The 26,172-nt window shown below is 43.7% G+C and overlaps 1 protein-coding gene across 1 annotated transcript in view; it reads right to left on the bottom strand.

Annotated features, from left to right (window-relative positions):
* SCYL1 (SCY1 like pseudokinase 1) overlaps nucleotides 1-26,172 on the bottom strand; it is a 1,332,837-nt gene that overhangs the window by 612,367 nt on the left and 694,298 nt on the right. Inside the window, exon 12 of the mRNA XM_069207794.1 lies at nucleotides 20,671-20,746. Within this exon, the coding sequence (XP_069063895.1) occupies nucleotides 20,671-20,746 (76 nt within the window). The remainder of the gene's footprint in view (nucleotides 1-20,670; nucleotides 20,747-26,172) is intronic.

Here is a 26,172-nt window from a genome sequence, read left to right as displayed (position 1 = left end):
GTCTAATTGGAACCCAATTGGCAAGGACTTTAGCACCCCTTTAAGTCCCTAGTAAATGGTATCCTGGAACCTAGGGCAAGGGTGCTAAAGAGGGTCCTTAATGGCTTCAGCGTATCTTATGCCACCCTAAAGGACCCCCACACAAATTACACACAGACTGCCATCGGCAAAGACACTGCACGGGCTATATGTAAGCTACCCCTACAGGAGGCGTTAAAGCCCTAAGGCAGGGTGCACTGTAGCACATGTTACCACATATCGGCATGTTCGATATGCCCCAGTAACGTCTAGTACCATTTCTACATATTGCAAGTGAGCAGTAAAGCCATCTTAAGTTATGTACTGGGCATTGGTCAAAACAAGTTACCCAGACTACATAATGGCTTTATGGAAACCTATGGTGTTTGGTATGAAACACCTCTTCTTAATGAACCCATACTGATGCAGTATTGCATTTATTATTACATGCACACAGTGGGCCCCTTAGAGGTACCCCCTGAAACCCTACCTACTAGTCCTCTAATGTGGTGGCTGACTGGTATCGACCAGCCTTCCACCACTTTTGAGTTTCTGACCCCCCCCAGAGGTGAAAGGCTGCACTCTCAGAGGTCAGAACAAAGCCTGAATTGGCAGGAGGTGTTGTCACCTCCTCCAGCAGGAAGACTAGTAAATCAGCATATTAAGGCAAGAGGCTTCAAAGACTCTACTGCTTTTGATACGTGTCCCCAGCTTCCTCCAGAACTGGAGAATGCCACCTTCAGCTCTGAGGCCCATTTGGCATCAGGACAGACGAGGAATTAGATAGTCAGAAGGTGTGTTACACTGTCAGGCTAGTCACATCCCTGGGTTGGGGTACCTGAAGTGAACCCGAAAAGGAGAATTCCACAATCTTGTGTGAGGTGTAATTAGGAACTCTGGGACAGGATTATGCCCACTCCTTGCACGAAGTGTTCACATAGGGGGTGTGGTGACCGCAGAGGTAAGTAGCTCATTTGCTACTATCTTACAATCGTCGTAATGCTCCTCAGTTTAGTATTTAGGTGGCCTCCTGACACCAGGGAAACAGATTAAGTCAAGACTTCAACTACTGGGAACAGAGGAAGAAAGAAGAAGAACCAAGAGAATTAGAACTGAAGACCTGCACTAATGATTGGCGCCACACCCTGCCAGGCTGTTGGCACTATGAAAATTGCTGGGACCAACTTTGCAAAGAACTGGACAACCTCCCCAAACGGTTGGAGGACTGGCCAGCACCTCAATAACTGGAAAAAGATCTCCCTTGGAGCTGAGAAGCTGCTTCCCTTCATCTGCAGGCACTGAGGGAGCAATGACCCAGGAGAAGATTGCTTGGAGCTCAGAAGGCCAGCCCCGCCACTTCACCAAAATCCTGAAAAGCTGACCTCCCCATAGCCTCCCTGCACCTATACCCAGGGTATAGGACCAATTGCAGCAACCAGGCTTGTTGATCGTCCAATCTAGACTCCAACAACCCAAAGACACACCTACCATCAAGAGACGTCAAGATCCACACGGCCAGCACCAAGAGTGGCCCGGCTTCCTTGTTTTTCCCTTGTCACCAGGTCACCAACATAAAGGGTGAGTCTCTGACTGCTGAGACCCTACACCAGAAGGCACCTCTGCATTCAAACACGATGTCCAAGTGAACGAACGGTGCCAACAGGGTCCAGAGACCTTCTAGAGCCAAGCCCCCCTACCCTTGGGTTAGGCCGGACCAGTCCCCCAGTCCCCATCTTCATCCTCTTTTTGCAGGAAACCGAGAACCGCAAGGACCACTCATAGCACGACCCTGCCAGACAAGGCACTACTACACATGAGCCCCCCCAACCTGAGTGTCAGTGAACCGACAGTGTCCTTGAGTGCCGGAGACCCTTGAGACCTGAGCTCCACCTGTGGGTTCAACCGGACTGGCCCCCCGAGTCCCTACTTGCAGACTCTTTTCAACAGGACACTTTCTCATTGACATAAACGGGACACCCAATCCAAAAAAGCACCTCTGCAACCGGACACCTCAGAGCGGACCAAGGTGACCTGTTGGTGCTACCTTGGACCTTGACCCCTACTCACCTCAAGTAAAGGAAGACAGCCCTGTAAGTTGTTGGCAAGTGACCGCATGAAGTATGAGATTTTCTCCATAGGAACTCATTACCGTGTTACACTGCAAATAGAGTGCATTTTCTGTAAAATCACTGATTTAAAAAGTACTTTCCTAAGATCAAAGTGCCTGGTATTCAAAAATATATAAAAATAAGTATAATTTTTTTTAATATTGGTCGAGTCCCTTTTGAAGTGTGTGTCCCATTCATTGACTCTGTCTCTTCAACAAATGCTTAACACTACCCTCTGATAAGTCTAAACCTCTTGCCCACATTAACACAAAAGAGAACATTTAAGGTTGTTACTTGTAGCCGTTATCAACCAACAAGAGTTGTCTGTACTATCTGTATAGTGTGCTTCTACATTGGAACACTACATAAATAGCCAGCTTCCTACAGCCTCCAAACCTCATGGGCCCTTCTGCCCCATAGCTAGATTGTGCAAATCCCTGAGAGTGCAACCAACGTCTGCTAATGAGTCATAGTAATTGACAAAATTAAAAGTGAAATCTTGTACACGCTCCTTCAGTCAAATCCATCTCCCCTCTTGTCCCTTACTACACCTCTCATGTCCCAGTCTATGGACCTGGCCAAGTATATAGCTACATCGTGCATGGCCATCCTAGCTGAAGCAAAGTATGCAGGAAAATATTATTTTGGGCAGCGAGCCTGGGGTTATTATCTTTGAGGTGGGTTTCGTGCATGAAAATTACTTCTGGACTAAACAAGGACAGCCAATTCAAAACTGGCCCATATTTTTGTTTGTTTCAAATAACATTAGCATTGCATGAAATTATTGTAATACTGCCGACCATTAATCAGATGTCCTACTTCTTGCCTTCACACCATCTTTGTGTCTGGCCATCTGGAAATCTAGCCAGGCTTCTCCACCCCCAGGACTAGAATGCCCCATCCGCCTTCCATTTTTCTAAACAGTTCTCAATCTGGTGCATAACTTCCCTTTTTTTCCTCCCAAAAAATGCAGTTTCCCTGTGCCCTTCTCTACCTTCTCTGCAAACCCAAAACCAAAACGCACACTATACAGTTAGTGAACCTCCCACCCTGGCAGGAAGAACTGCTCACTATACCCCCTGCCATCCCAGTTCCTTAATAAGTGCCTTGATGCTGCTCAAGCTACACTCCAACGGAAGGAACCCCACCACAAACCATGAAGAACACAAATAGATGGACATCCTGTACGCTGAATTATGATCCCATTATAGCCTATAGAGATCGTAGTACGGCGGACTGGAGATCTGTCCATTTGTTACAGAGTATGCCATCCACCAAGATCTAAATCAGGCCCATAGTTCAACAATAACCTTTCAGATCTGAACTTCCTCCAGGAGGCTTTGTGCCTCTTCTAAGGAAATAAATGAAATTGGCTTTTGAAGAGGACCTTGAGCCTTCACTGTTTATTACCGAGGGCTGGGCCCCAGCAGCTTTAAATTGTCCTAGTAGTCTTGCAAATTCTCTCCACCTATGAGCCGATGTGGCAGACATGTTGAAAAAGTCTCAAATCTGCACCTTATCAGAGATCGTAAACACTCTTTTTTGAATGGCCATTGAGAGTATGTGCTCCTTTATGCAATAGTCTGCACATTTTACGATAATAGTACAAGGGAAACACAAATTCATTGGGTGCTGAGCAGGGACCCAGTGGAACTCCGTAATAGTGAGATCCACCAGGGCATTGTCCAAAATGTATGTTTTGATCTATGATTCCATATATTGGAGAGTGTTTCGGTGAATTCTTGTGTTCTCTGCTCCTTCCAGTATCCCAAAAAACCTGTGGTCTGCAGCTCCTGGTGTAGTTTTTAATTTCCTCTTTTTTACTTTGTGAATCATGCAGTTTTCTTTGAATGTTAGCAATATCTTTGATGCAGATGAGGGACAATCTTTTAGATTGGAAGCCCTCTGATTCCACCTCCTGTACTTATGCTTGTATATGTAACACAATCGCCTCTATCTTGCTTAACCTTTGGTGGAGCGAGGCTATCTCCTAGGCATGGTATGTGTCAGATCACGAATTTCAGCCAGAATGGTCTCAAGAAGACGTTGGGGCAGGTGAGGTTCACTCAGTGCCCCAGGACTTACAGATCAAGCAGCTGAGATGGCATCGTCATTGACCTGCACAGATTGCAGTTTATTAACCAAACATTCAGTGTGCTGCTTTCCCATGGCTCCTTGGCCATTAGTTGGCTGGAGTGTAGATGACTGATCCAAACCTGGGCTTGAATCGCTTGGAGGGTCGTTACCTGCAGGCTGAATGGGAGAGCGATCCTGGATAGCCCTGCTTCCCTCCTCACAACCAGCCGTCACTTCTAATGAAGAACCTGAAGGAGATTTAAAGGACTCAAGGGTGTCAAGTCCATCTTTGGAATGCCGTGCGAAAAGGGGGTATTCCTCAAGTACTTTATTTGGCCTTACCAAGCTCACGGTAATAGGGATGGCCGATGATGAACTTGCGCTTCCCTCACCCATGCAGTTAACACCCTCCTTTTCTCTTTCCTTCATCGACCTGCTGCATGATACAGCAGTAGTAGAATTAATAGCCTCTTGAACTGATAGTGTATTGCCTTTTTGCCTTTGGTCAAAATCGGGAGAAGCACTTAATATTTCTTCACTCATCTCAGCTTGCTGGTTTAAAAGCTCAGCTGCGCTCCCTGGAACAACTCTTACTACCTAAGCATTCCACATACTATCTCTATGGGTTGAAGATCTCTCTTTACGAGACGTAGTGAAACATCTCTGGATGACAAGTCTTTTAACTTTCTTTGAACTGAGCTAACGAGGATAGCTGACTGGTACAGGGCCCTGAGGAAACACTCTGCTACCTCTCTGACTGTGGATTATCTCAATAAACTTGAAAGGGAAAGTGGGTGTAGGATGACCACTGGCGAATTGGACCATATCTCCATATTGGGGTATAAGTCCCTTAGGGCAGCTTACTTTAAAAGGATAGGTTTACTCTAGAGATGGATGGCATACTGTCCCCCACAAGTGATATATAAAATGTTCTCAGCTGTCTCGGACCAGTGCTTCAGGTGTGCACAAAAAGATAAAGGGGATTGGTTTCATAGTTTTTTCCTTTGCCCCAAACTGGTTCAATTCTAGGAGGATGTATTTCAAGTCCTAAGTGAATGTATACATATTAGGATTACACCCGAGCTGATGTTAGTCCTTTTTGAGGCATCATACACAACTCAGAAACTAAACAAATATTTGCAACATTTTATATCAGCTGCTTTATTAGTCACTCGATCCTTTCTACTCCAGCTTTGGAGGACAACTAGGGTCCCAAGGATTAAAACTTGGTTTGATAAGTTGAAGAGAACCTGAGCCTTTGATAAGGCATATGCTCAACAGGGTGGTAATATTAAGCGGTACATAGCTGTTTGGGCACTGTTATCTGATCATGAGAATTTTATGATCTAGTTAAACACTTCTCTAAGTTTACTGTGTAGGAGATGGGTACATGTAAGTTAAGATTTTCTCATGTACTTCAACTCGTTAAACATCCTCTTGCCTTTTGGCACCTTATTTGCCTCTATGCTGCTATACCCCTTTTAATAGATGATATTGTGTTGTATATTGTTTCAGAGCTACATATTGTTGCTCTCAAGGCTTTTATGTATTACGTGTACCTCAATTCGATTTGCACTTTTGGACACCAGCACTTTTTATTGTTTTTGCTAGCGGTATGCTCCCTGTATGAATGGATTGTTGCAAGGCTATCTTTCATGATTATTGATTTATGTATTTTTTATCTATCCAATGTTGCCACATATTGTTTACCGTTCTGCCTTGCTTAATTGTTATGGTTGTATCTGCTCAATTGATCAAAAAAAAGAAAAGTGCTGACTCCATGTAGTACAAGTTCAGGTAAATGTACACATGTTGTCTTTCTAACCCTAAATAAAACAGTATCTATAGCTAGCTAATCCTGGAGAAATAAATGATGGGCAACCCTACAGGTTGCAATGAAACTATATGCCTAAAGCAATGCCAAAAATAATAGAGGACAATAAAAATGAAGTCAACAAAATCACCAAAATACTCTGGTCTTTTCAAATACAACACTGTAGTATTACAGATGCATGCTAAAAAGGGGCACATGTCTTAGTAACACAATACAGTAGTGCCACAAAGTGAGCAATTAGCTCCACCTTGAGATACCCAACAAATGTTGCATGCACGTTGTAAGAAAGTAGCACCTTTCTGACACAGCTACGCCCACCTTTTGCCTGGTGTCAGTATGTTTAGACTGTAGTGCACTGGGATCCTGCTAATCAGGACTCTAGTGTCAGTGCTCTCTCCCCTAAATTGAGTTGGTAAGTAACTTTTACACCCCACAACTGGCATACTGGTGCACCCATGTTAAGTCCGTAGTATATGGAACTTGGGTACCCAGGGTATTGGTACACCAGGGGTGTCCCATGGACTGCAGCATGTATTGTGCCACCCATGGGAGGGCAGGAAAACTGTGACTACAGGCCTGCCATTGCATTGAAATGGTGCATGTATATTTCACCCCAGATATAAAGTCCGCCTTATATCACAGTCAATGCACTCTGACCCTATACGTGATCCCTAAAGTAGGCCCATCAGCCTAAGGGCAGGGTGCATGGTTGTCAGTGTCAGGGCACCCCTGCATGAGCAGAGGTGCCCCTACAAACCCCAGACTCCATTTTCTGGGCTTTGTCAGTGTGGGGAAGCCATCTTAAAGTATGTAGTGGACACTGGTCGACACAAGATGTCCAACTACAAAATGGCTTCACCAAACCTAGGCATGTTTGGCATCAAACATGTTGGAATCGTGCAACAACACCAAGTCCAGTGCTAGTTGCATGAAACCATGTACTCCGAGGGTTCGAACGAATCGATAAAAGTGTCACAGTTAGTCGAAAAATGACTTCTACTGATCTGTATGTAGGCTGGCATGGAAAAAAAAGAACTGACTTCAGCGCGCGGGGGTGGCGCCTATATACGACCGCAACATCATCACGGTGATCACCACGCCTGCGGAGTCGACAGACACCACCTAACAGTGTGCAGGGGTGCTGATCGAAGAAAAATCTGCGGATCCAGCCTGAGGCCCGGGGAAATTCTAAGGTAAGGAATCTGCAACAAGAAGTCTCTATCAGATAATATTTATTACTACAGGGACAACCTGTTTCTCAGTACATCTAAAACAGCTACACGAACTGTTACAATAACGCCAACAAAACACAATATAAATAATGAGAACAGGTTAACATTTCCAGCATTAAAATGTCATTAAAATGTTATCTATAACCTAACACCTTACTGCCTGTATCTATGTGCTATATCAGGGGACTCCAACCTTTACTGTAATAAGAGCTCCTAATGCTCAATGAAATCAAACTGAGCTACTCATATTAATATAATGTTGTTATAGTGACCGCACCAGGCATGATTACAATGGTGGCGACCACATGCAAGATTATTAACAGTGATCGCCTTAGTGGGTCACTGAAGGTTACCAGTTGTAGAGTCAGAAAGGCTTTGTCAATTTGGAACGCCTCAACCTGGGTACTATAACAGTCACAGCTGCAATGCCCCTGGTACCACGAAAATGACTAATAAGCCTCCCTTAATGTCGCAAGATATATCCCCTAAATATCAGCTTTAAATATGTTTTGGAAATGTAACCATTTTTCTCCAAGTATCAGCGTATAAGTTCTGAAAATGCATAAACTTTCGTCTTGTATACTCGTTTTCCATTTTTTATGTACATATTAATTCAACCAAGCAAAAGCTTCTAATTTAGTAGGCTGGGCTGTACCCCTCACAGATACTTACGGGGTGCTGGCATCAAACATGTTGGAATCGTGAAACAACACCAAGTCCAGTGCAAGTTGCATGATACCATGTACTCAGAGGGTTCCCTAGGGGATCCCCAATATCTGCCTGTATAGCCTTGCAGGGCATGCTGCTCCCAACCCCAGACACTGTTCTGCCCTCCTGCTGCTGAGCTTAACTTAGTCAGGGGAAGGCAGAACAAAGGATTTCTTGTGGAGGAGAGGTGTGACCGCCATGAGGAACACTGAGAATGGTGTGCCAAAACTAGGACCCTTAAAGCAAAGTTCCTGTCCCTAGAAATCAGTTTGCATTGCGGGAAGGATGGGCGGGTCGGCAAGGAATCTGCAACTAGAATATGTCTCTACCAGATATATCATTACTGAAGGTAAGTAACTTGTACATCTGATAGAGACTTCTAGTTGCAGATTCCTTACCTTAGAATAGATATCCGCGCAATACCATCCCCGGTGGTGGGCTTCGAACTAAGATCACACCAAAAAGTCCTGCAGGACCGAACGGCCCAAGTAGCCATCTCTGCGAACCTGTCTGTCCAGGCAGTAACGCTTGGTGATCGCATTCAAAGACGCCCACGTTGCCCCCTGGCAGATTTCCAGGACTAGAACTCCGAGTCCTAACGCTGTGATAGCAGCAGTTACTCTGTTTGAATGAGAGCGCTAACCCTCAGGGTGTTGTTTTTTTGCGAAAGCATAGCACATCTTAATGCAGAAGACTACCCTTTGCAAGATGACCCTCTTCTGCACTGCCCTTCCTTTCTTCGCACCCACATAACCCACAAAGAGTTGATCGTCAATCCGGCAATCTTTGGAACGATTTAGGTAGAACGCCAATGCTCTTTTTGGATCCAGGAGGTGGAGTTTCTCCTCCTCATGAGAGGTATGTGGGGTTGCGTAAAAAGTAGGCAAGGTGATTGATTGGCCCATGTGAAAAGGTGTCACCACTTTGGGAAGGAAGGAACCCCTGGTACTATGCACCACCTTCTCAGGATGTACTGCTAGGAATGGCGGCTTAGAAGAGAGAGCCTGGAGCTCATTCTGCAAGCATAGGTGATGGCAATCAAGAAGGCAGTTTTGTGGGTCAAGAGCTGTGGAGGACAGATGTGGAGCGGCTTGAAAGGAGCACACATGAGTTATGTGAGGACCAAGTTCAAATCCCACTGGGGCATTATGAACAGGATAAGAGGAAATATATGTGTGCGGCCTTTGAGAAACCTCCCAACAATGGGAGATTTGAACAAAGAAGGTTGGTCTGGTAGCCTTAAAAAGGCAGAGATGGCAGATAAATATCCCTTGAGGGTGCCCAGAGCACAGCCCTGCTGGGCAAGAGAAAGAATAAATAGAACCTCTGAGAGTGGTGCAGAGAGAGAATCAACAGACTTGTTGATACACCATTACACAAATTTCTTCCAACAACAGGCGTATACTGTTTTGGTGGAGGGATGCCGGGCTGCCAAGATTACATTACAGACTTTGAGCGGAAGGTCAAAAGCCGTCAACTGGCAACACTCAATCTCCAAGCAAGGAGGTGGAGACTGGACTGGTTCGGGTGAATGACCATATCCTGCTGCTGCGAAAAAAGTTCCTCCCGAAGGAGCAGTCTGATCGGAGGGTCAATGGCCATGCTCAATAGCTCAGGATACCAGACTTTTCCTGTCCAGTCCGGAGCCACCAGGATTACTTGGGCCCAGTCTTGCCTGATCTTCTTCAGAACTCTGGGGAGAAGTAGTACTGGCAGGAAGCCGGAACTCCACTCGTGACAAAAAGCGTCTCCGAGTCAGTGATGTCTTGGAAACTCCAGCGCGCAAAACAGCTGACATTGCGCGTTCTCTGCTGAGGCGAACAGATCTAACCAAGGCTCCCCCCACTGTTGAAAGAAATCTTGAGCCACCTCCGAATGGAGACGCCATTCGTGATCGACTATGCATCGACGGCTGAGTTTGTCTGCTCTGATGGCCAAAGAACTCGCCAGATGTTGAAATACCAGTAAAATGCTGTGGCGTTCCAGCCATGTCCAGAGGCGAATAGCCTCTTGACAAAGGGTCCTAAACCCCCACTCCGCCCTGTTTGTTGCAGTACCACCTAGCGGTGGTGTTGGTGAACACCTGCACCACTTTCCCTTTGAGAGAGGGAAGGAATGCTTTAAATGAAAAGTTGGATCACCCGGCGCTCCAAAAATGTTGATGTGGAGCTCGGACTCTGCTGGAGACTTCTGATCTCCACCTCTCCAATGTGGCCGCCCTATCCCAGGAGTGACGCATCTATCACTACCGTGAGATCTGGTTGGGGAATGGAGAGGGATCTGCTGTTGACCCACTCTTGATTCGACAACCACCACTGCAGGTCTTTAGCAGTTCTCTCAGAGACCTGAACCATGTCAGAGATTCCCCTGATGCTGCGCCCACTGGAACTTCAGGTCCCATTGCAGAGCCCGCATATGCCATCTGGCATGTTGGACCAGCAGGATGCAGCAGGCCATGAGGCCCAGCAGCCTCAGAATCATTCCCACCGAAATCCAGGATAGAGGCTGAAACATCGGTATCATAGCCCAAATATCCTGGACACTCTTTTCAGGAGGATAAGACCGAAATTGCCAGAACAGCTCAGATGAAAGGGATCATCTGAGCGGGTGTCACTTGTGACTTTGGCACATTTATAGTGAACCCCAGCGAATGCAGGAGGTTTGTGGTAGTCTGGAAGTGAGAGATGACTTTCTGGGGCGTGTCCGCCTTCAACAGCCAGTCGTTGAGGTAGGGGAAGACTGGAACCCCTATCCTGCGCAGATAAGCTGCAACCAGTACCATCACTTTTGTGAACACCCGAGGGGTGTTGGAAAGACCAAAGGGGAGCACGGTGAACTGAAAGTGTTCGTGACCTACAACGAATCACAAGTAATGTCTGTGGGCCAGCAGGACAGGAATGTGAAAATAGGCATCCTGCAATTCTAACGCTACCATCCAGTCTCCAGGGTACAGGGCAGAATGGCCCTGAGCTAGGGTGAGCATCTTGAACTTCTTTTTCTTGAGGAAGAAATTGAGAGACCGGACATCTAGGATATGGCGAAGGCTCTTGTCCTTTTTGGGCACCAGAAAGTAGCTGGAATAACAACCATGACCTACTTCTGGCGCAGGGACTCTCTCTATGGCTCACTTGGCCAAGAGGGCCTTGAACTCCTTGCGGAAAAGTGCCATATGATCCTCTGATAGATGATCGTACGATGGTGGAATGGCTGGAGGAGACGTCTCAAAGGGGAGGGAGTAGCCCCTTCAGACAATTTGTAACACCCACCTGTCTGTGGTAACAGATTCCCAGTGGGGCAGGTGATGGCGAGTCCTGCCGCCAACTGGTCCCGGATGTTCCAACGGACTAGGAAGGTTTGGGGGCAGGAGTGGACTAGGGGGACTGCTGGCTCCCTTATCCACAAGCTTGTGGGATCCCGCATCCACGAAAGGGCTTATCAGCATGCACGGGTCGGTGGTCACGTGGAAAGGAACGCGGCTGGGTGCCCCTTCCGTAACCACGAAAAGAACAGAAGGAGGACTGCTTGGAGGGAGGAGTGGCCGTGACGCCAGGGGACTGAGCTGTAACCCGGGAATCCTTAAAGCGCTCAAGTGCTGAGTCCACCTTGTCTTCAAAGAGACTGGTGCCATCAAAGGGCATGTCCCTCAAGGATTGCTGGACATCCCCTGAAAAGCCAGACGTCCTCAACCAGGCATGGTGCTTCAAGGCCACTGTCGATGCAACCGATCTGCCCAGTGAGTTGGTCGTATCCAGTCCTCAACATATCAGTAACTTTGCTGCATCTCTCCTGTCCCCAACGGCTTGGGAGAGAACGGTCCGGGCTTCATCCAGAACTTGAGGCAGTACTTGAGCGACTGTATCCCAGAGTAAGGGAACAGCTGCCCAAAAGGCATGCGGTGTTCACGGACCGCATTGCTAGACTGGCGGAAGAAAACATCTTCTTCCTTAAGTTGTCCAGTCTTTTTGATTCCCTCTCCGGGGGAGCTGTAGAGAATGTGCCAGAGGATGACGAAGCCTGGATGACCAGGCTCTCAGGCAAAGCGTGTTGGGGCAGGTGTTTTGGGTCAGTTGGCTCAGGCCGATGGTGCTGGGCAACTGTCCTATTCACAGGAGCCCCTGTGCTGGGTCTGGACCAGGTACCCAGAAGAACATCGGTAAGGGCTTCATTGAAGGGAAGGAGGGGTTCCGAGTTGGAGGCCCCAGACTGAAGGATCTCTGTCAGGAGGTTAGTCCTGGCATCCACAGAAGGAAGCTCGAGGTCCAAAACCTCAGCAGCCCTTCTCACTACCATACAGTATGATGCTCCCTTCTCCGTAGCCACGGTAGGGAGAGAAAGCACATGCCAGCGTCAGGAGAGGTGTCCAACATTCAGGCGTCACTCTGATCCTGAACCCAGTCCATGTAAGGGTCAAGCTGGTATTCTAAAGGGTCCTACGACCCCTCTACACTATCCCCACATCCATACCCCTAGCAACAGGGGTCAGGATCAGCCCTGGGCCCAGGAGAGCCCATGGAAAACGGAATTGTTCCAGCTCATCGGGGATTAGTATAGGATCGTCGTCGATTGTGGGCCCAACTGACGTAGGGAGCGTTGAAGTCTGACCTGAAGCCAGGGAAGGGCACGTTGGCATGACTGGCATCGGGGCGGATCGGGAAACGGATCCAGAGGTGCCCGCTGGAGTTGGGGCAGAATCTGTCGACTTGGAACCCAGGGGGGCCCCCACTGACTGCCCTGGACCCGAAGGCTTCGAGGGCGAGCCGGTCTGTCCAAATATAAGACGCATGGCCTCAAAAAAGTTCCTTGAGTTAGGCAGGGGTGGCACCGGCTTCCAGAAAGTCGGGGAGGTTGGAACAGACCCAGACAGAGGCTCCAAAAACTGAGGCCTAGTGCGTTGACGCTCTTCCCATTTTGCGTCATCCGAGCGATGTGGCGAAGTCGAAGAACGTTTGGCCTTCTTCTTGTGATCCGAATGTCCAGATGACTTGGACGATGAAGAGTGGTGATGACTCTGCGACCTGTCTCCTGACCTTCCTCTCGATCGAGACTGGGAGTGACACGGAGTTGAGTGCCGAGCCACCATGAGCTTTAGGGACCACTCCCTAAAGCCTTCGGGTTCATGGCCCAACACTCAGAGCACGACTTCGGGTCGTGGTTGTGATCCAGACACCAGAGAGAGACGTGGTGCAAATCCGTCCCGGACCTCATTCGGTGACAGGAGTCGCAGGGCTTGAATTCGGTCTTTCAGAACATCCTGCGACACATCCAAAACTCGTAAAAAACAAATCGATAAAAGTGTCACAGTTAGTCGAAAAATGACTTCTACTGATCTGTGTGTAGGCTGGCGTGGAAAAAAAAGAACTGACGTCAGCACGCTGGGGTGGCGCCTATATACGACCGCAACGTCATCACGGTGATCCCCACACCTGCGGAGTCGACAGACACCACCTAACAGCGCGCAGGGGTGCTGATCGAAGAAAATCTGCGGATCCAGCCTGATGCCCGGGGAAATTCTAAGGTAAGGAATCTGCAACAAGAAGTCTCTATCAGAAAGTATTTATTACTACAGGGACAACCTGTTTCTCAGTACATCTAAAACAGCTACACAAACTGTTACAATAACGCCAACAAAACACAATATAAATAATGAGAACAGGTTAACATTTCCAGCATTAAAATGTCATTAAAATGTTATCTATAACCTAACACCTTACTGCCTGTATCTATGTGCTATGTCAGGGGACTCCAACCTTTACTGTAATAAGAGCTCCTAATGCTCAATGAAATCAAACTGAGCTACTCATATTAATATAATGTTGTTATAGTGACCGCACCAGGCATGATTACATTGGTGGCGACCACATGCAAGATTATTAACAGTGATCCCCTTAGTGGGTCACTGAAGGTTACCAGTTGTAAAGTCAGAAAGGCTTTATCAATTTGGAACGCCTCAACCTGGGTACTATAACAGTCACAGCTGCAATGCCCCTGGCACCACGAAAATGACTAATAAGCCTCCCTTAATGTCGCAAGATATATCCCCTAAATATCAGCTTTAAATATGTTTTGGAAATGTAACAATTGTTCTCCAAGTATCAGCGTATAAGTTCTGAAAATGCATAAACTTTCTTCTTGTATACTTGTTTTTCTATTTTTTATGTACATAATAATTCAACCAAGCAAAAGCTTCTAATTTAGTAGGCTGGGCTGTTCCCTCACAGATACTTACGGGGTGTTGGTGAGCTACAAGTAGCACACAAGCTACTCGTTGGAGTAGCCTATGCTACAGTATGATAGCATGAAAAGAAAAGCAACTAGCATTCTAGAGTTTCTTAGGGAGAAGTGAAGCACTGCATACCTTGTTGACAGACAAGGCTGTCTTTATCAGTGGAGGTGTGAAGATAGTGTTCCCCATGAAGGGCAAACACCAACTGCGGTAGCAGTCAGTCGGTCTTCCTTCGAGACTTGGCTTTATCAGTTTCAGACGAGAGGAATCATCTGCTAAGTGTGAAGTGGTCTGGTAGCAGTTCAAACCGTCTCTGGCAGATTCTCAGGTGATAATTTGGGCAAAGGACCCCTCCTGACAAGTGGAAGTCCTCATATACTAAATCTTATCAGAAATTGTAATTTTTTACATGAGTTTGGGGATGTAAGACAGATTGTGCCTCAAGGTATGCATCCCAGATGTTTCCTCATGAACATGTAAGTCAAAAGGACGTCAATTCAGACCACATTATTTTGGTTATATGTCTGTATGTGTTCTCATTTAACCTCGGCATGCTGAGGAGGAGACATCTGACCCAGATAAATGTTGAATTAGTTATTTTATACATGTCATAAATCAAAGAGCTTGATGCTGTCACAGTTTCTAGAAGGAGAAGGGCTGGTGACATCTGTGTTTAAAGGCAGACATGACAATGATTCTGCATAAATCAGGTAATATGGTGGCTTCCATCGTCTAAGTTAAGTTAGAGGGTGGTCTCCATGAACTAAGATGGAGTCGGGGCTACATATGATGGAGTAGGATCTTACATACTTTAAATCAGCATAACCGCCCCAGCACCGCACAGAACCATCTAAACATCCATCATGGCACTCTCATTCTCTTCTCTACTGACTCCTGATGCCTGTTCAGTCCTCCTGCATAATGTGGAGTTGCCATTCTGTTGTGTAGCCATTTTAGTTATAGCTCCATGGACGTTATTTTAGCATACTAGGCCTGCCGCTGTGCACTTTAACCTAGATATATTTTATTCCACTTTGATTTATTCTTACAATAGCCACTTTTGTGGTTTTGTTTTATTTCTATCTAGCTGTTTTTGCCTAGGCCAGCACTACGTTCTCAAACAAGACATTCTTGCTCACTCTGTGCTTCTTTCAAGGCTGCAGTTAGATAGGTTGCTGGTGAACATGGTACAAGTTTTGTCTCTGCAATTCATAGAAAACACACATCCATAAGTAGGGACATTTTCTCAGAACATCAGCCAGAGAACCACAACTGTAAGCTGATTGCTGAATGCTTTGCTACAGCTACGTATGCAGACTTCAGGCCTTTGCTCAGTTATGGGGGATGATGTCTTCCCAGGGGAACTTGAAGGGCAGAACTAGAGCTTAATGTGCTGTGCTCTATTATAGCCTAGGTAGGACTTAGTCTATTGATTCTAGTGACAATATGGTAGCGTTATTTCTATGCTTTACTCTCCTTGTCACAATTTTAATCTTGTCATGCTGTATCATCCAAGTTATTGCAGCACATTCTTTGCTATCTAAGATGCAGTCGCTTCATTAAAATCTTATTGAAACATATGCTGCCTATATTTGTCATTGTGTGTGTGAGACTAATGTAACCGAGAGAAACGGATGAGACCTGAGTGACCACGGTTCCCTGAGAAATCAATTATGTCATGCGCTCGGCTGCCCAATCATCCCTGCCCTTGGGTAGAGATGAGACACTGCTAGTTAGGCGGAGCAAAACCTGGATTGGGGCGACAGATTTCACCTGTAGTGGGTTAGACTCAGTCTCCCACACCACAGGGAAGGTGGAAAATTATCTTGCATTGGTTCCACTGACATCAAACAATACAGAAATAACTGATCGATTTGACACAACTTCAACACAGACGGATGGCGTCATTTATTCTGAACCACCATGGGAAACACCCACTCCACCTAGAAACACGACTCCACCTTTTGCACGAACTGCTTCTGGATACTTTGCCGACATAAATGACAACACATCGGACTCATTCGCCTCTCCTACACCTGAACTGTCAAAAACACGTAAGCGGATAAATTGGCTTAAAGCAACTTACATTTTTCAATGGAACTATCTGTGGCTTTCTTTGACTGTACTGGCTTCCCTACTATGGACTGGGTTTGTTATAACATTCTTTTTGTTAATACATGGTCATTTTCTTCCTGAAAAATCAACCGTTGAACTGGTGGATGAGGTCCTAAAACCACATTTTTCTTTGCACAAGGTCTGCAGAGACTTGTCCTTTGTGAACATTTCCGCTATACCAATTGCTGATGGGACTGTGTGGGATAAAGCAACATTTGTTATATACGGCCCCACAGACGTCATTCAAATACCATATGTGTTTAAACTTTCAATAAACGATATAATAATACCCGGAGTTGTTTCTGATGATTGGGATGTGAAAACAGTTGATCCTATGATGACTGAACTACAGTATTACACTGTATTTGAAAATGAAGATGTTTATCAATCTAAAAAGAATTATGGTGATATGTTTTGCTATAATTATTATGGGCACCATTTCATCCACAGAGCAAGAACTCCAAAGACTGTTTTCAAGTACACATAATGGGAACATTGTTCAACTCAACCGCAAGGGAGTTCTAAAACATACTCTGAAAAGTTTACATATTTTTCTGGGCACGATGTTAAAAATGGTGAGCCATATTATTTTAAATTGCTACCAATAGAAAATGTTCGCATAGTATTGACGAATACGAAATGTATTTATTGGGATCTACAGAAGGCTAGGAATACTGGCTGAAGTCGATTGACTTAAAAAGTGTGTGGGTAACTAGACACTGGCAAATTCGGGGGAAGGAAGCTTTGTTTAGAGTATGCCTGATACCTGTTCAAATGTTGTTTTTTTTCAACGAAACTGTATAACAATCAAGTTGTTTAGGCTTAGAAAAGATTAAGGAATTGAACACGCCCAGTATTCCTGCTCCTGCAAAATTTCATAAATGGTAAAAATATATAAATGCAACTGAAGATCAGCTCGATGAATGGGTCCAGAATGGCACGTTTAATGCTTTGCTATCACGTCCCGGCGGGTGGTTATTGTGGCCAATAGATACCAATGGGTGTCAAACATTTTGTAAACTCCACGGGGGTTTTAGAACTAGTTGGCCGGACCCTCACTATATATATCATCCGAACATCTGAACATGCGGTTATATTAACAACATACAGTGTAGGGAAACTATGTCAGCGATGGTTAAAGTGTTCCTCACTAGAGATGGTCAGAGAACACCTCAGTCTGTTGTCTAATAACACCTACTTACAGGACTTCCTGTTAGGCCCCAGAAAACAATGCAAAAAGCGCTACTTATATGAAGTATATAATGAAATTTGGAAGCTCTCCCAACAAGAAGCTGCTGCCCGGTTAAGGCAAATAGACCAAAATTTACAGAAGGCATTAGTCGTTGTAGATAATGGAATTAATACCCTGTCCAACCAGATATATACCTTAAAAAACTTTATCTCTTCTGCTATAGACATTATACAAACAGCTATGTCGTCTTTACACCATGGACAGAGTGCAGTTGGGTTGGACACTTCAAACACTGAAGGCAGGTCTCTTTCCCTGGCAACACGTTTGCACAAGGGACATATTTTCTACATTTAATTTCACACGACAACAACAACTAAGGGCTAAGAAAGAAGCGACTTATGTCATGCTACACATTGAAAAATTAGAAAAAGTTGCCTTTTACTGTGGCTGAAATACCATATGCTGGGTGGTTAATACACGGGGTCATTAATCTGCCTATTTCCACACTTCAATTCACCTCCTGTTTAAAACACATTCTGGTGGGCAGATATGAAAGGCTGGGAGATAGTTACATCCATGAGGTGTGGGAGCTGCCCTTCTCGTACAAATGTCTCAGTTGCATGAAAGAAGTCTTTCTTAGTGGTAGTGAATGCAAGACTTCTGTCAGCCATTTGATGGTTTGTAAACAGCTGTCCTTGCATGGGGCGTGTAATGTGTCTGCAGCAAACTTGGCTTGTTATCTGAAAGGAGTTCCAGTCCCCTTGATTAGACCTACGTTCCAGGTGCTTTCAAACGGCAGCTATGTTCTCCTCAATGGTGAAGACTGTTGTGGGATGCGAGCCAGAATAGTTTATGTTGTTTCAGTCTCTAAGATTGTTACATGCTGCGGGAACAAACTTTTTCCTCCCACTAGATAAAAAGAGGTAGCTGACATTTGGCCCCATATTGCTACTTCTAATGTGAATTTTGATAAGTTGAGCAGACTCAAGGCTTTACTGTTTAAAAAAATATGTGTGGCTCTCACATCTGCACGCGAGACCTACGCACTTCAGGTGTCAAGGTTGTCAGCAGAGATACAGTCCCTTTTAAATACCAACTTTACGAGACACTTTGGTGAACTCATGGGATGAATATTTAACGTGTCCAGTACTACTGGAATCGCAAATTTCTTTAAGGCTGTTGGTTCTGGTTTCATTCACACCTTCTCCTTCATATTCGGTTTGATACCATCAGCCATCCACTCAATATTCTCCAGTATTTTCGGGGATTTCCAATAACCTTGGCTATAATAGTTGGCATTTTGCTGTTGCTACTTTTCATGCGCAATGGCTGTCCCGCCGCAACAAGAAGGAATGAAAGCGCTCCCACCAGCGCAGCTGTGTCGTGAACGCATGATGCAGTACTTTGGAGCAATACTCCTGCAGGAATTGGAGTGTGACTGGTCTCTGTCATTTAGACTGGTTTTGCATTGGGTGCAGCCCATGTTTCAGTGCCTTTGGTGCTCTTTAGAACATGCACTGGAAGTCTGTCTTTCTACGCAGTGCTTGCTTTAATTGGACACTGATCTGTTGATGTTCTCACTGAGGGTTCATTACCGGACATGCGCATTGAGGGTGCGTTTACTTCGAGAAGCTGCTTATGTGTTGCCCTTCCTGGAGGATGAGGCTCTTAACTCATTATTGGGCACAAAGCGGAATGCTGCTGCCGTGGCTAAGGCTCAGGCTATGGGACACAACTGCTGCTTGGTCCTTCTCGGCGATGCCTTCCCAACTTGAACACCTGCAGAAGTGGAAGATTTCCTGTCCTTTATTGTCCTGGATTCAATTGGCAATATTAAAACGGACTCTAACTCTTGAAATTCGGCCCTTTTTTGCACCACATGTTAACATTTTATATTGTCCTTTTACATATGCTCATGTGTCCTTTTAACTTGTGATTATTGACATTTTCTACATATGTATCTTAGGTTGAGTCTTAGTAGCTTTTATGTATATTAAGGCTTTGAACCACCTTCAACCGACAAGGGGAGTGTGCCATTTTAGTTATAGCTCCATGCACGGTATTTTAGCATACTAGGCCTGCCGCTGTGTACTTTAATCTAGATATATTTTATTCAGCTTCGTTTTATTATTCTTACAATAGCCACTTTTGCCGTCTTGTTTTATTTCTCTCTATCTAGCTGTTTTTGCCTAGGCCAGCACTACATTCTCAAACAAGACAATCTTGCTCACTCTGTGCTTCTTCTTTCAAGGTTGCAGTTAGATAGGTTGCCGGTGAATGTGGCACAAGTTTTGTCTCTGACCTTCATAGAAAACACACATCCTTACGAAGGGACATTTTCTCAGAACATCAGCTGTTTTATTATGAAAACACTTCCCTGTCCCTTACACGTTAGAGGGAGATTCAAGCCAGAGAACCAGGATTGTATGTTCTATTATAGCCTAGGTAGGAATTAATCTATTGGCTCTAGTGACAATATGGTAGTGTTATTTCTATGCTTTACTCTCCTTGTCACAATAAATCTGGTCATGCTGTATCGTCCTAGTTATTGCAGCACATGCTTTGTTATATAAGATACAGTTGCTTCATTAAAATCTTATTGAAACATATACTGCCTCTATTTGTCATTGTGTATGTGAGACTAATTTAACTGAGAGAAACGGATGAGACCTGAGTGACCACAGTTTCCCAGGGAAATCAATTATGTCATGCGCTCGGCTGCCCAATCATCCCTGCTCTTGGGTAGAGATGAGGCACTGCTAGCTAGCTGGAGCAAAACCCAGTTTGGGGCGACAGGTGTCACCAGTAGTGACTCAGACTCAGTCTCCCACACCGCAGGCGATTCTGCAGCTCAAAATCCAGTAGTCTAATTAGAATAATGAGAGCCTACGCGACAGTTCCACTGTTACACACAAGCCAGTCCTCATTGGAACTTGAGGAGACCAGCAAACTGATGTCACTGTTAATGAAAACAAGATAACAAAATGAACTAAAGTTGACAGATGAGTGGCTTTCAGAGAGCAGATGACAATTGCCCGAAAAATAAATACTAGTTAAGGAGAATCTTAACACAAGAATCTCCCAGAGTGTCCTGTGTCAAACACTAACATCACAGCCACTCAGTAAGAACCTTGCAAACCAGTGTCAGAGCTGCTATCACTCACCAAGTTCAGGAAGCTGAGCGGGGTCTTCAGAAACATTCTCTAGCTTTTCCAGGAAACTTCGAATAGCTTTAAATGCCTGAAAGGAAGAGGAAATAAAACTTACACCAAAAGTAATGGTCCAAATTAAACTTTCTTAAACATGATCCGGAGTAAAATAAGAAACAACAAACTACATAAAGAACTGATTCTAGTTGCATGCTCTGAGGTCTTTTCGGGAGGGGGGGTGAGGAGGTTTGCGCAGTCATTGGTCAGTGGGCTGTGTACAGTGTGGTTACTGTCATTTATCCCTAATCACCTATGGCCACAATACTACTGCACTCCTGCTAGAAACATTTTTTGAATCAGAGAGTAAATAACACTCAATAACATCAGTGCTTTAATGTCAAAGAAATAGAACAGCTAAGTTAGGGTCTACAGAGATCCAAAAAAATAGGAGGAGCTCCACCACAATCTCCAAGGTAAAAAACGCACCAACAAAACAAAAAGCTCATCCCAATGCAGATGATGTTGCAGTCAGAGATCACTGGGCATTCAGTGACCTAGGACCAGTTAGGACAAGATTTACATCAATAGAGTTAACCAATTTAAGACAGGGCTGGGTTTGTATGTTTCCAGTGGAATAGATGTAATAATTGACCTATATTTGTTATAGAGTGCCAAGTGTACATTTAACTTCAAGGGTCTGTATCGCAGAATCTCCCTCTTATGACTGAGGGCACCCAGGGGAGCAGGGGTACAAATTTAGGTTACTGGATTAACTAGTTCCCATTGGGCCGAAACTAGCACTTCAAAAGGCTATTGTCAAAGATTAACCTGTAGCTTGAAATGCACCATAGGCACGCCCAAGAAACAGACAACAATTCACACATCGTCCACCTGAACTCCTTCCTATAGAATCTGGGAGGAGTGCATGGGTAAAAGTAGAATGAGAAGAGAGGTAGAATAACCATAGCTCTATTGACCTTTAATTTCGTGTCTTATTACCACATTCCTGAATTACAACAACAATTTTATATTTCTTGCTCTTGTATTTTGTATGTAAATCTAAAACAGGCTTCTCCAACCGGTATCTTGTGAGCTACTAGTAGCTCTTCTCCTACCTGTAAGTAGCTCTCCTGGGTACAGCCAATCCTACTATGTTAGAAATATTTAGTTGATTGAATTAATATATGCATACCAAAATTAAGAGTATTTGAGATGAAAATGCGTGAACTTTTTATCTCATTTTTAGAACTTAATAGCTGATGTTTTAAGAAAAGTGTCTTAATATTGAAAACATATTTATAGCTGATATTTGAGTGATGAATTAAGTGCCGCTGGGCAAACGTATTACTAATATCATAACCTTAGTGCCAGAAGCACTGTGGCTACTGCTTCTATGTAATACCCCTGTTAAGGCTTTGGAAATTGATAAAGCCTTTTTCACATTACTGCTGGCAAACCTGCTAGATGTACTGTGGTGATATGGCCGCCACAAAAATAATCTTGTCTAGTGTGGTCACTATTACAACACTAATAGTATTAGTAGCTCGGGATGGTTTTCATAGAACATAGTTTTTGTTATAGAGATGGCTGGATACCCCTTGCCTAAATAAATGAATCAACAATTACACACCTTACATTACAGAGACTATCTCTCAGTTGTTCTTCCTCTGAAATAACCGTAAAAAAACACATGCTAAGTAGGATAAGGGAAGGATACACATAAGAAAAGTAATTCTTACTCTGTAGTGAAGTACATAATCTTCATGGTACAATACTAGTTCCATTTGGGATAGCATGCAAAACATATTTTACTTCTTGTTACTTTAAAAGAGACCATATAATAAACTCAAGATAATAATCCTTGTTCTGTCACAAGACATAGATATTTTTCTTTATGGTAGTTCAACACATTAAGTATATTGGCAAAATGCAGTTTAAGACAAATACCAAAAATATTTCTTTACTCTGCAATCCTTACGCGAAATATACCTTGCAGTACAAAGAATATATCTTCAACCTCTCTTTACCACTAACAATACAAGGTTGCTTTAAGAAGTCTGATAGTCAACAAAAAATAAAGATCAACTCCAGAATCAACTTTGCAAATAATCTGTTGACGAAAGAGCATTCTCCTCAGGCAGCAGAAAACAAGGATTGGGCAGTGCAAGTTCAGATGTGTGATATTCCTTCAATTACACAGCTTAGGAAAACTAGGCCCCCCTTCCTCTACTTTAGCGTTCATACTTTCAGTATGGTGTATCTGTCACACTCACTCACGCTTTCAAAAGTGGACTCTGGCTAAAAAAGCAAATGTTTGGCTCAGAAATCAATGTATCTTGCTTGTCCAATGTTCATTCCATATTCCCTTTGCCCACGCTTTAACTAATTAAGAGAATTGGTGCCTAAGATCGTGACTGTCTGAGTCTTCATAAGACCTAGTTAGACTAGTAAGATTTAGTCGGAGGCTAAAAAATAAACCTGTGCAGGACTAGATTCCAGGTTGGAACCTCATTAATTGATTCAAAAATATACTCATGACACAAAGCAAAAAAGTGAATATTTTGTTGATGCTAATTTCTAATTTACTAATTAAAGCGTAACTCTGCAAGAGGAATGACATAATGTCTGCCTCTGAAGGAAACCTAAGGAAAGACTAAATAAAAGTCCGTAAACAGATTAACAGAGTGTGCTCCTAAAGAAAGTCCAAAAAGAACACTTAGAAAGAACTGAACGCTATAGGTATAAAACAAAACAAAACAAAAACCAGACCAGCACAGAGTCTGGCTACAAAGTTATAAGGCAAAAGACTAGCTCATCTCCAAAATAACACATCTTCTATAATGTTTCCAGGATACAGAAGCCATATGCATTTAATGGTATATGACATAACAGGGTTAAATTTGCTATGTTGCAAACACAAAAACCAGTCAATATTCTAGTAAACAAGACACCTACTAGATGATGCATTTTATTGGTTAGGTTACCATAAGCAGTCAAGGGAACAAGTTGACATTTTTATGCAACACAGCTATTGAATGACATACACATTACATCAGCAGGCAACCTCAGAAAGTTACAAAATGAAGGAGCATCCTAAGAGAACATACATATTACATTTTATACTTGGATCACACCACATTTGAGGCTTCATTTTTAATGGTTTTTCTGAAATGGATTAACACACATGCACATAGAGAGAGAGAGAAAGGCTCACTCGCAATTATATAAACATGCACTATTATTCTACAAATATGAATATCTGCCAATGGAAGATAACTGCATCCTAGTCATGCTACCTGAACTACATTTAAATTAGGTAATATTTTCTAACATTTAAAAACTCCCATGCAACTCGCCCCCTCTGATAATTTCATCAAAAAAGGTATCACACTACGCTACTATAACATTTCCTCTGCTGTGTTAGATTTTTCTTTTCTTCTTCAGTGAGGCCTTCAGTTCATAGGCACTCGCTTTCATCTCATTAAGCATAATTTCCTCCTCCTTATCGTTGAATTATTTTTCTTTCGGCAATTGCACCTTAAGCCCATAATACAAATAGCTTCTAAAACCTTAAAAATTATTAATATTGTTATGTGCTTTATTAATAAGTCCTTCCCCAGTTCACCAAACCAAGCACTATTCTTCTCCTACGTGAAATGTTCTTCAACAGGATAAATTTCATTCACAATATTAGTTATGTGTGACATTATTTATTAATACTTAATCTGTTACCAGGAATCTAGGTGCAACACTGCTGCACCTTAATTACAAAACATACACCACCTTCTTTCCCCAAAAACATATTTAAGGCAAGATAGTTTTGAATAACCAATGAGTGAACAGCAAACATCTGTTCAATAATCTTGGTTAAGCATTCACTGTATTATTTGTTAATTCCTCTACTAAAGTAGACAATTTCCTAATTTTAACATCTTTCAAAGTCACACCAACAGGGGGAATCAACAAACCAAACACATCCAGCAATGTTTTTCTACATTCTCTCATTTCACTCCTCCATTCAGACAATTCATGTTATATTCTTTGGGGAAAACTAAAGCAACATAACAAGAACCTACTGATTCTTGTGAAAGTGTAAAATAGGCAAAGTGAAATGAAAATGTCACTTACCCAGTGTACATCTGTTCGTGGCATTAGTCGCTGCAGATTCACATGTTTAGCACAGTCCGCTGCCTGGTGTTGGGCTCGGAGTATTACAAGTTGTTTTTCTTCGAAGAAGTCTTTTTTGGTCACGGGACCGAAGGACTCCTCCCTCTTCGGCTCCATTGCGCATGGGCGTCGACTCCATCTTAGATTGTTTTCCCCGCAGAGGGTGAGGATGGAGTTGTTTGCTATAAATAGTGCCCATGCAATGGAGTGAATACGTATGTACATAAAAAGTTTATAATAATTATTTACAAATGTACAAATGTTTAAGATTTAAGATCTACTTCTAAACGGCTACAGGCTTCCCGGGGAGGCGGGAGGGCACATGTGAATCTGCAGCGACTAATGCCACGAACAGATGTACACTGGGTAAGTGACATTTTCAGTTCGATGGCATATGTTGCTGCAGATACACATGTTTAGCATAGACTATAAAGCAGTTACCTCCCCTAAAAGCGGTGGTTTAGCCTGTAGGAGTTGAAGTAGTTTGGAATAATGTTCTTAGTACAGCTTGGCCCACTGTAGCTTGTTGTGCATTTAGTACGTCTACACAGTAGTGTTTAGTAAATGTATGAGGCGTAGACCAGGTTGCAGCCTTACATATTTCGCTCATAGGAATGTTTCCTAGAAAGGCCATTGTAGCACCTTTCTTTCTGGTTGAGTGTGCCTTTGGTGTAATAGGCAATTCTCTCTTGGCTTTAAGATAGCATGTTTGAATACATCTGACTATCCATCTAGCAATGCCTTGTTTAGAGATTGGATTTCCTATGTGTGGTTTTTGAAAAGCTATGAACAGTTGTTTTGTTTTCCTGATTAGCTTTGTTCTGTCAATGTAGTACATTAGTGCTCTTTTGATGTCTAATGTATGTAGTGCCCTTTCAGCCACGGAATCTGGTTGTGGGAAGAACACTGGCAATTCTACTGTTTGATTTAAATGGAATGGTGAGATTACTTTTGGTAGAAATTTTGGATTTGTTCTTAGAACTATTTTATTTTTGTGTATTTGAATAAATGGTTCTTGTATGGTAAATGCCTGTATTTCACTTACTCTTCTGAGGGATGTGATTGCAATGAGAAATGCGACTTTCCACGTTAGATATTGCATTTCACAGGAATGCATGGGTTCGAAAGGTGGACCCATGAGTCTTGTTAAGACGATGTTAAGGTTCCATGAAGGAACTGGTGGTGTTCTTGGTGGTATAATTCTTTTTAGCCCTTCCATGAATGCTTTAATAACTGGTATTCTAAATAGAGACGATGAATGAGTAGTTTGTAGGTAAGCAGATATTGCTGCGAGGTGTATTTTTATAGATGAAAAAGCGAGATTCGCTTTTTGCAAATGTAGTAAGTATC

Source organism: Pleurodeles waltl, chromosome 9 (assembly GCF_031143425.1).
Source record: "Pleurodeles waltl isolate 20211129_DDA chromosome 9, aPleWal1.hap1.20221129, whole genome shotgun sequence".
NCBI lineage: Eukaryota > Metazoa > Chordata > Amphibia > Caudata > Salamandridae > Pleurodeles > Pleurodeles waltl.
The sequence above is the reverse complement of the archived record's forward strand: the minus strand, read 5'-3'. Positions and strand labels throughout refer to the sequence as shown.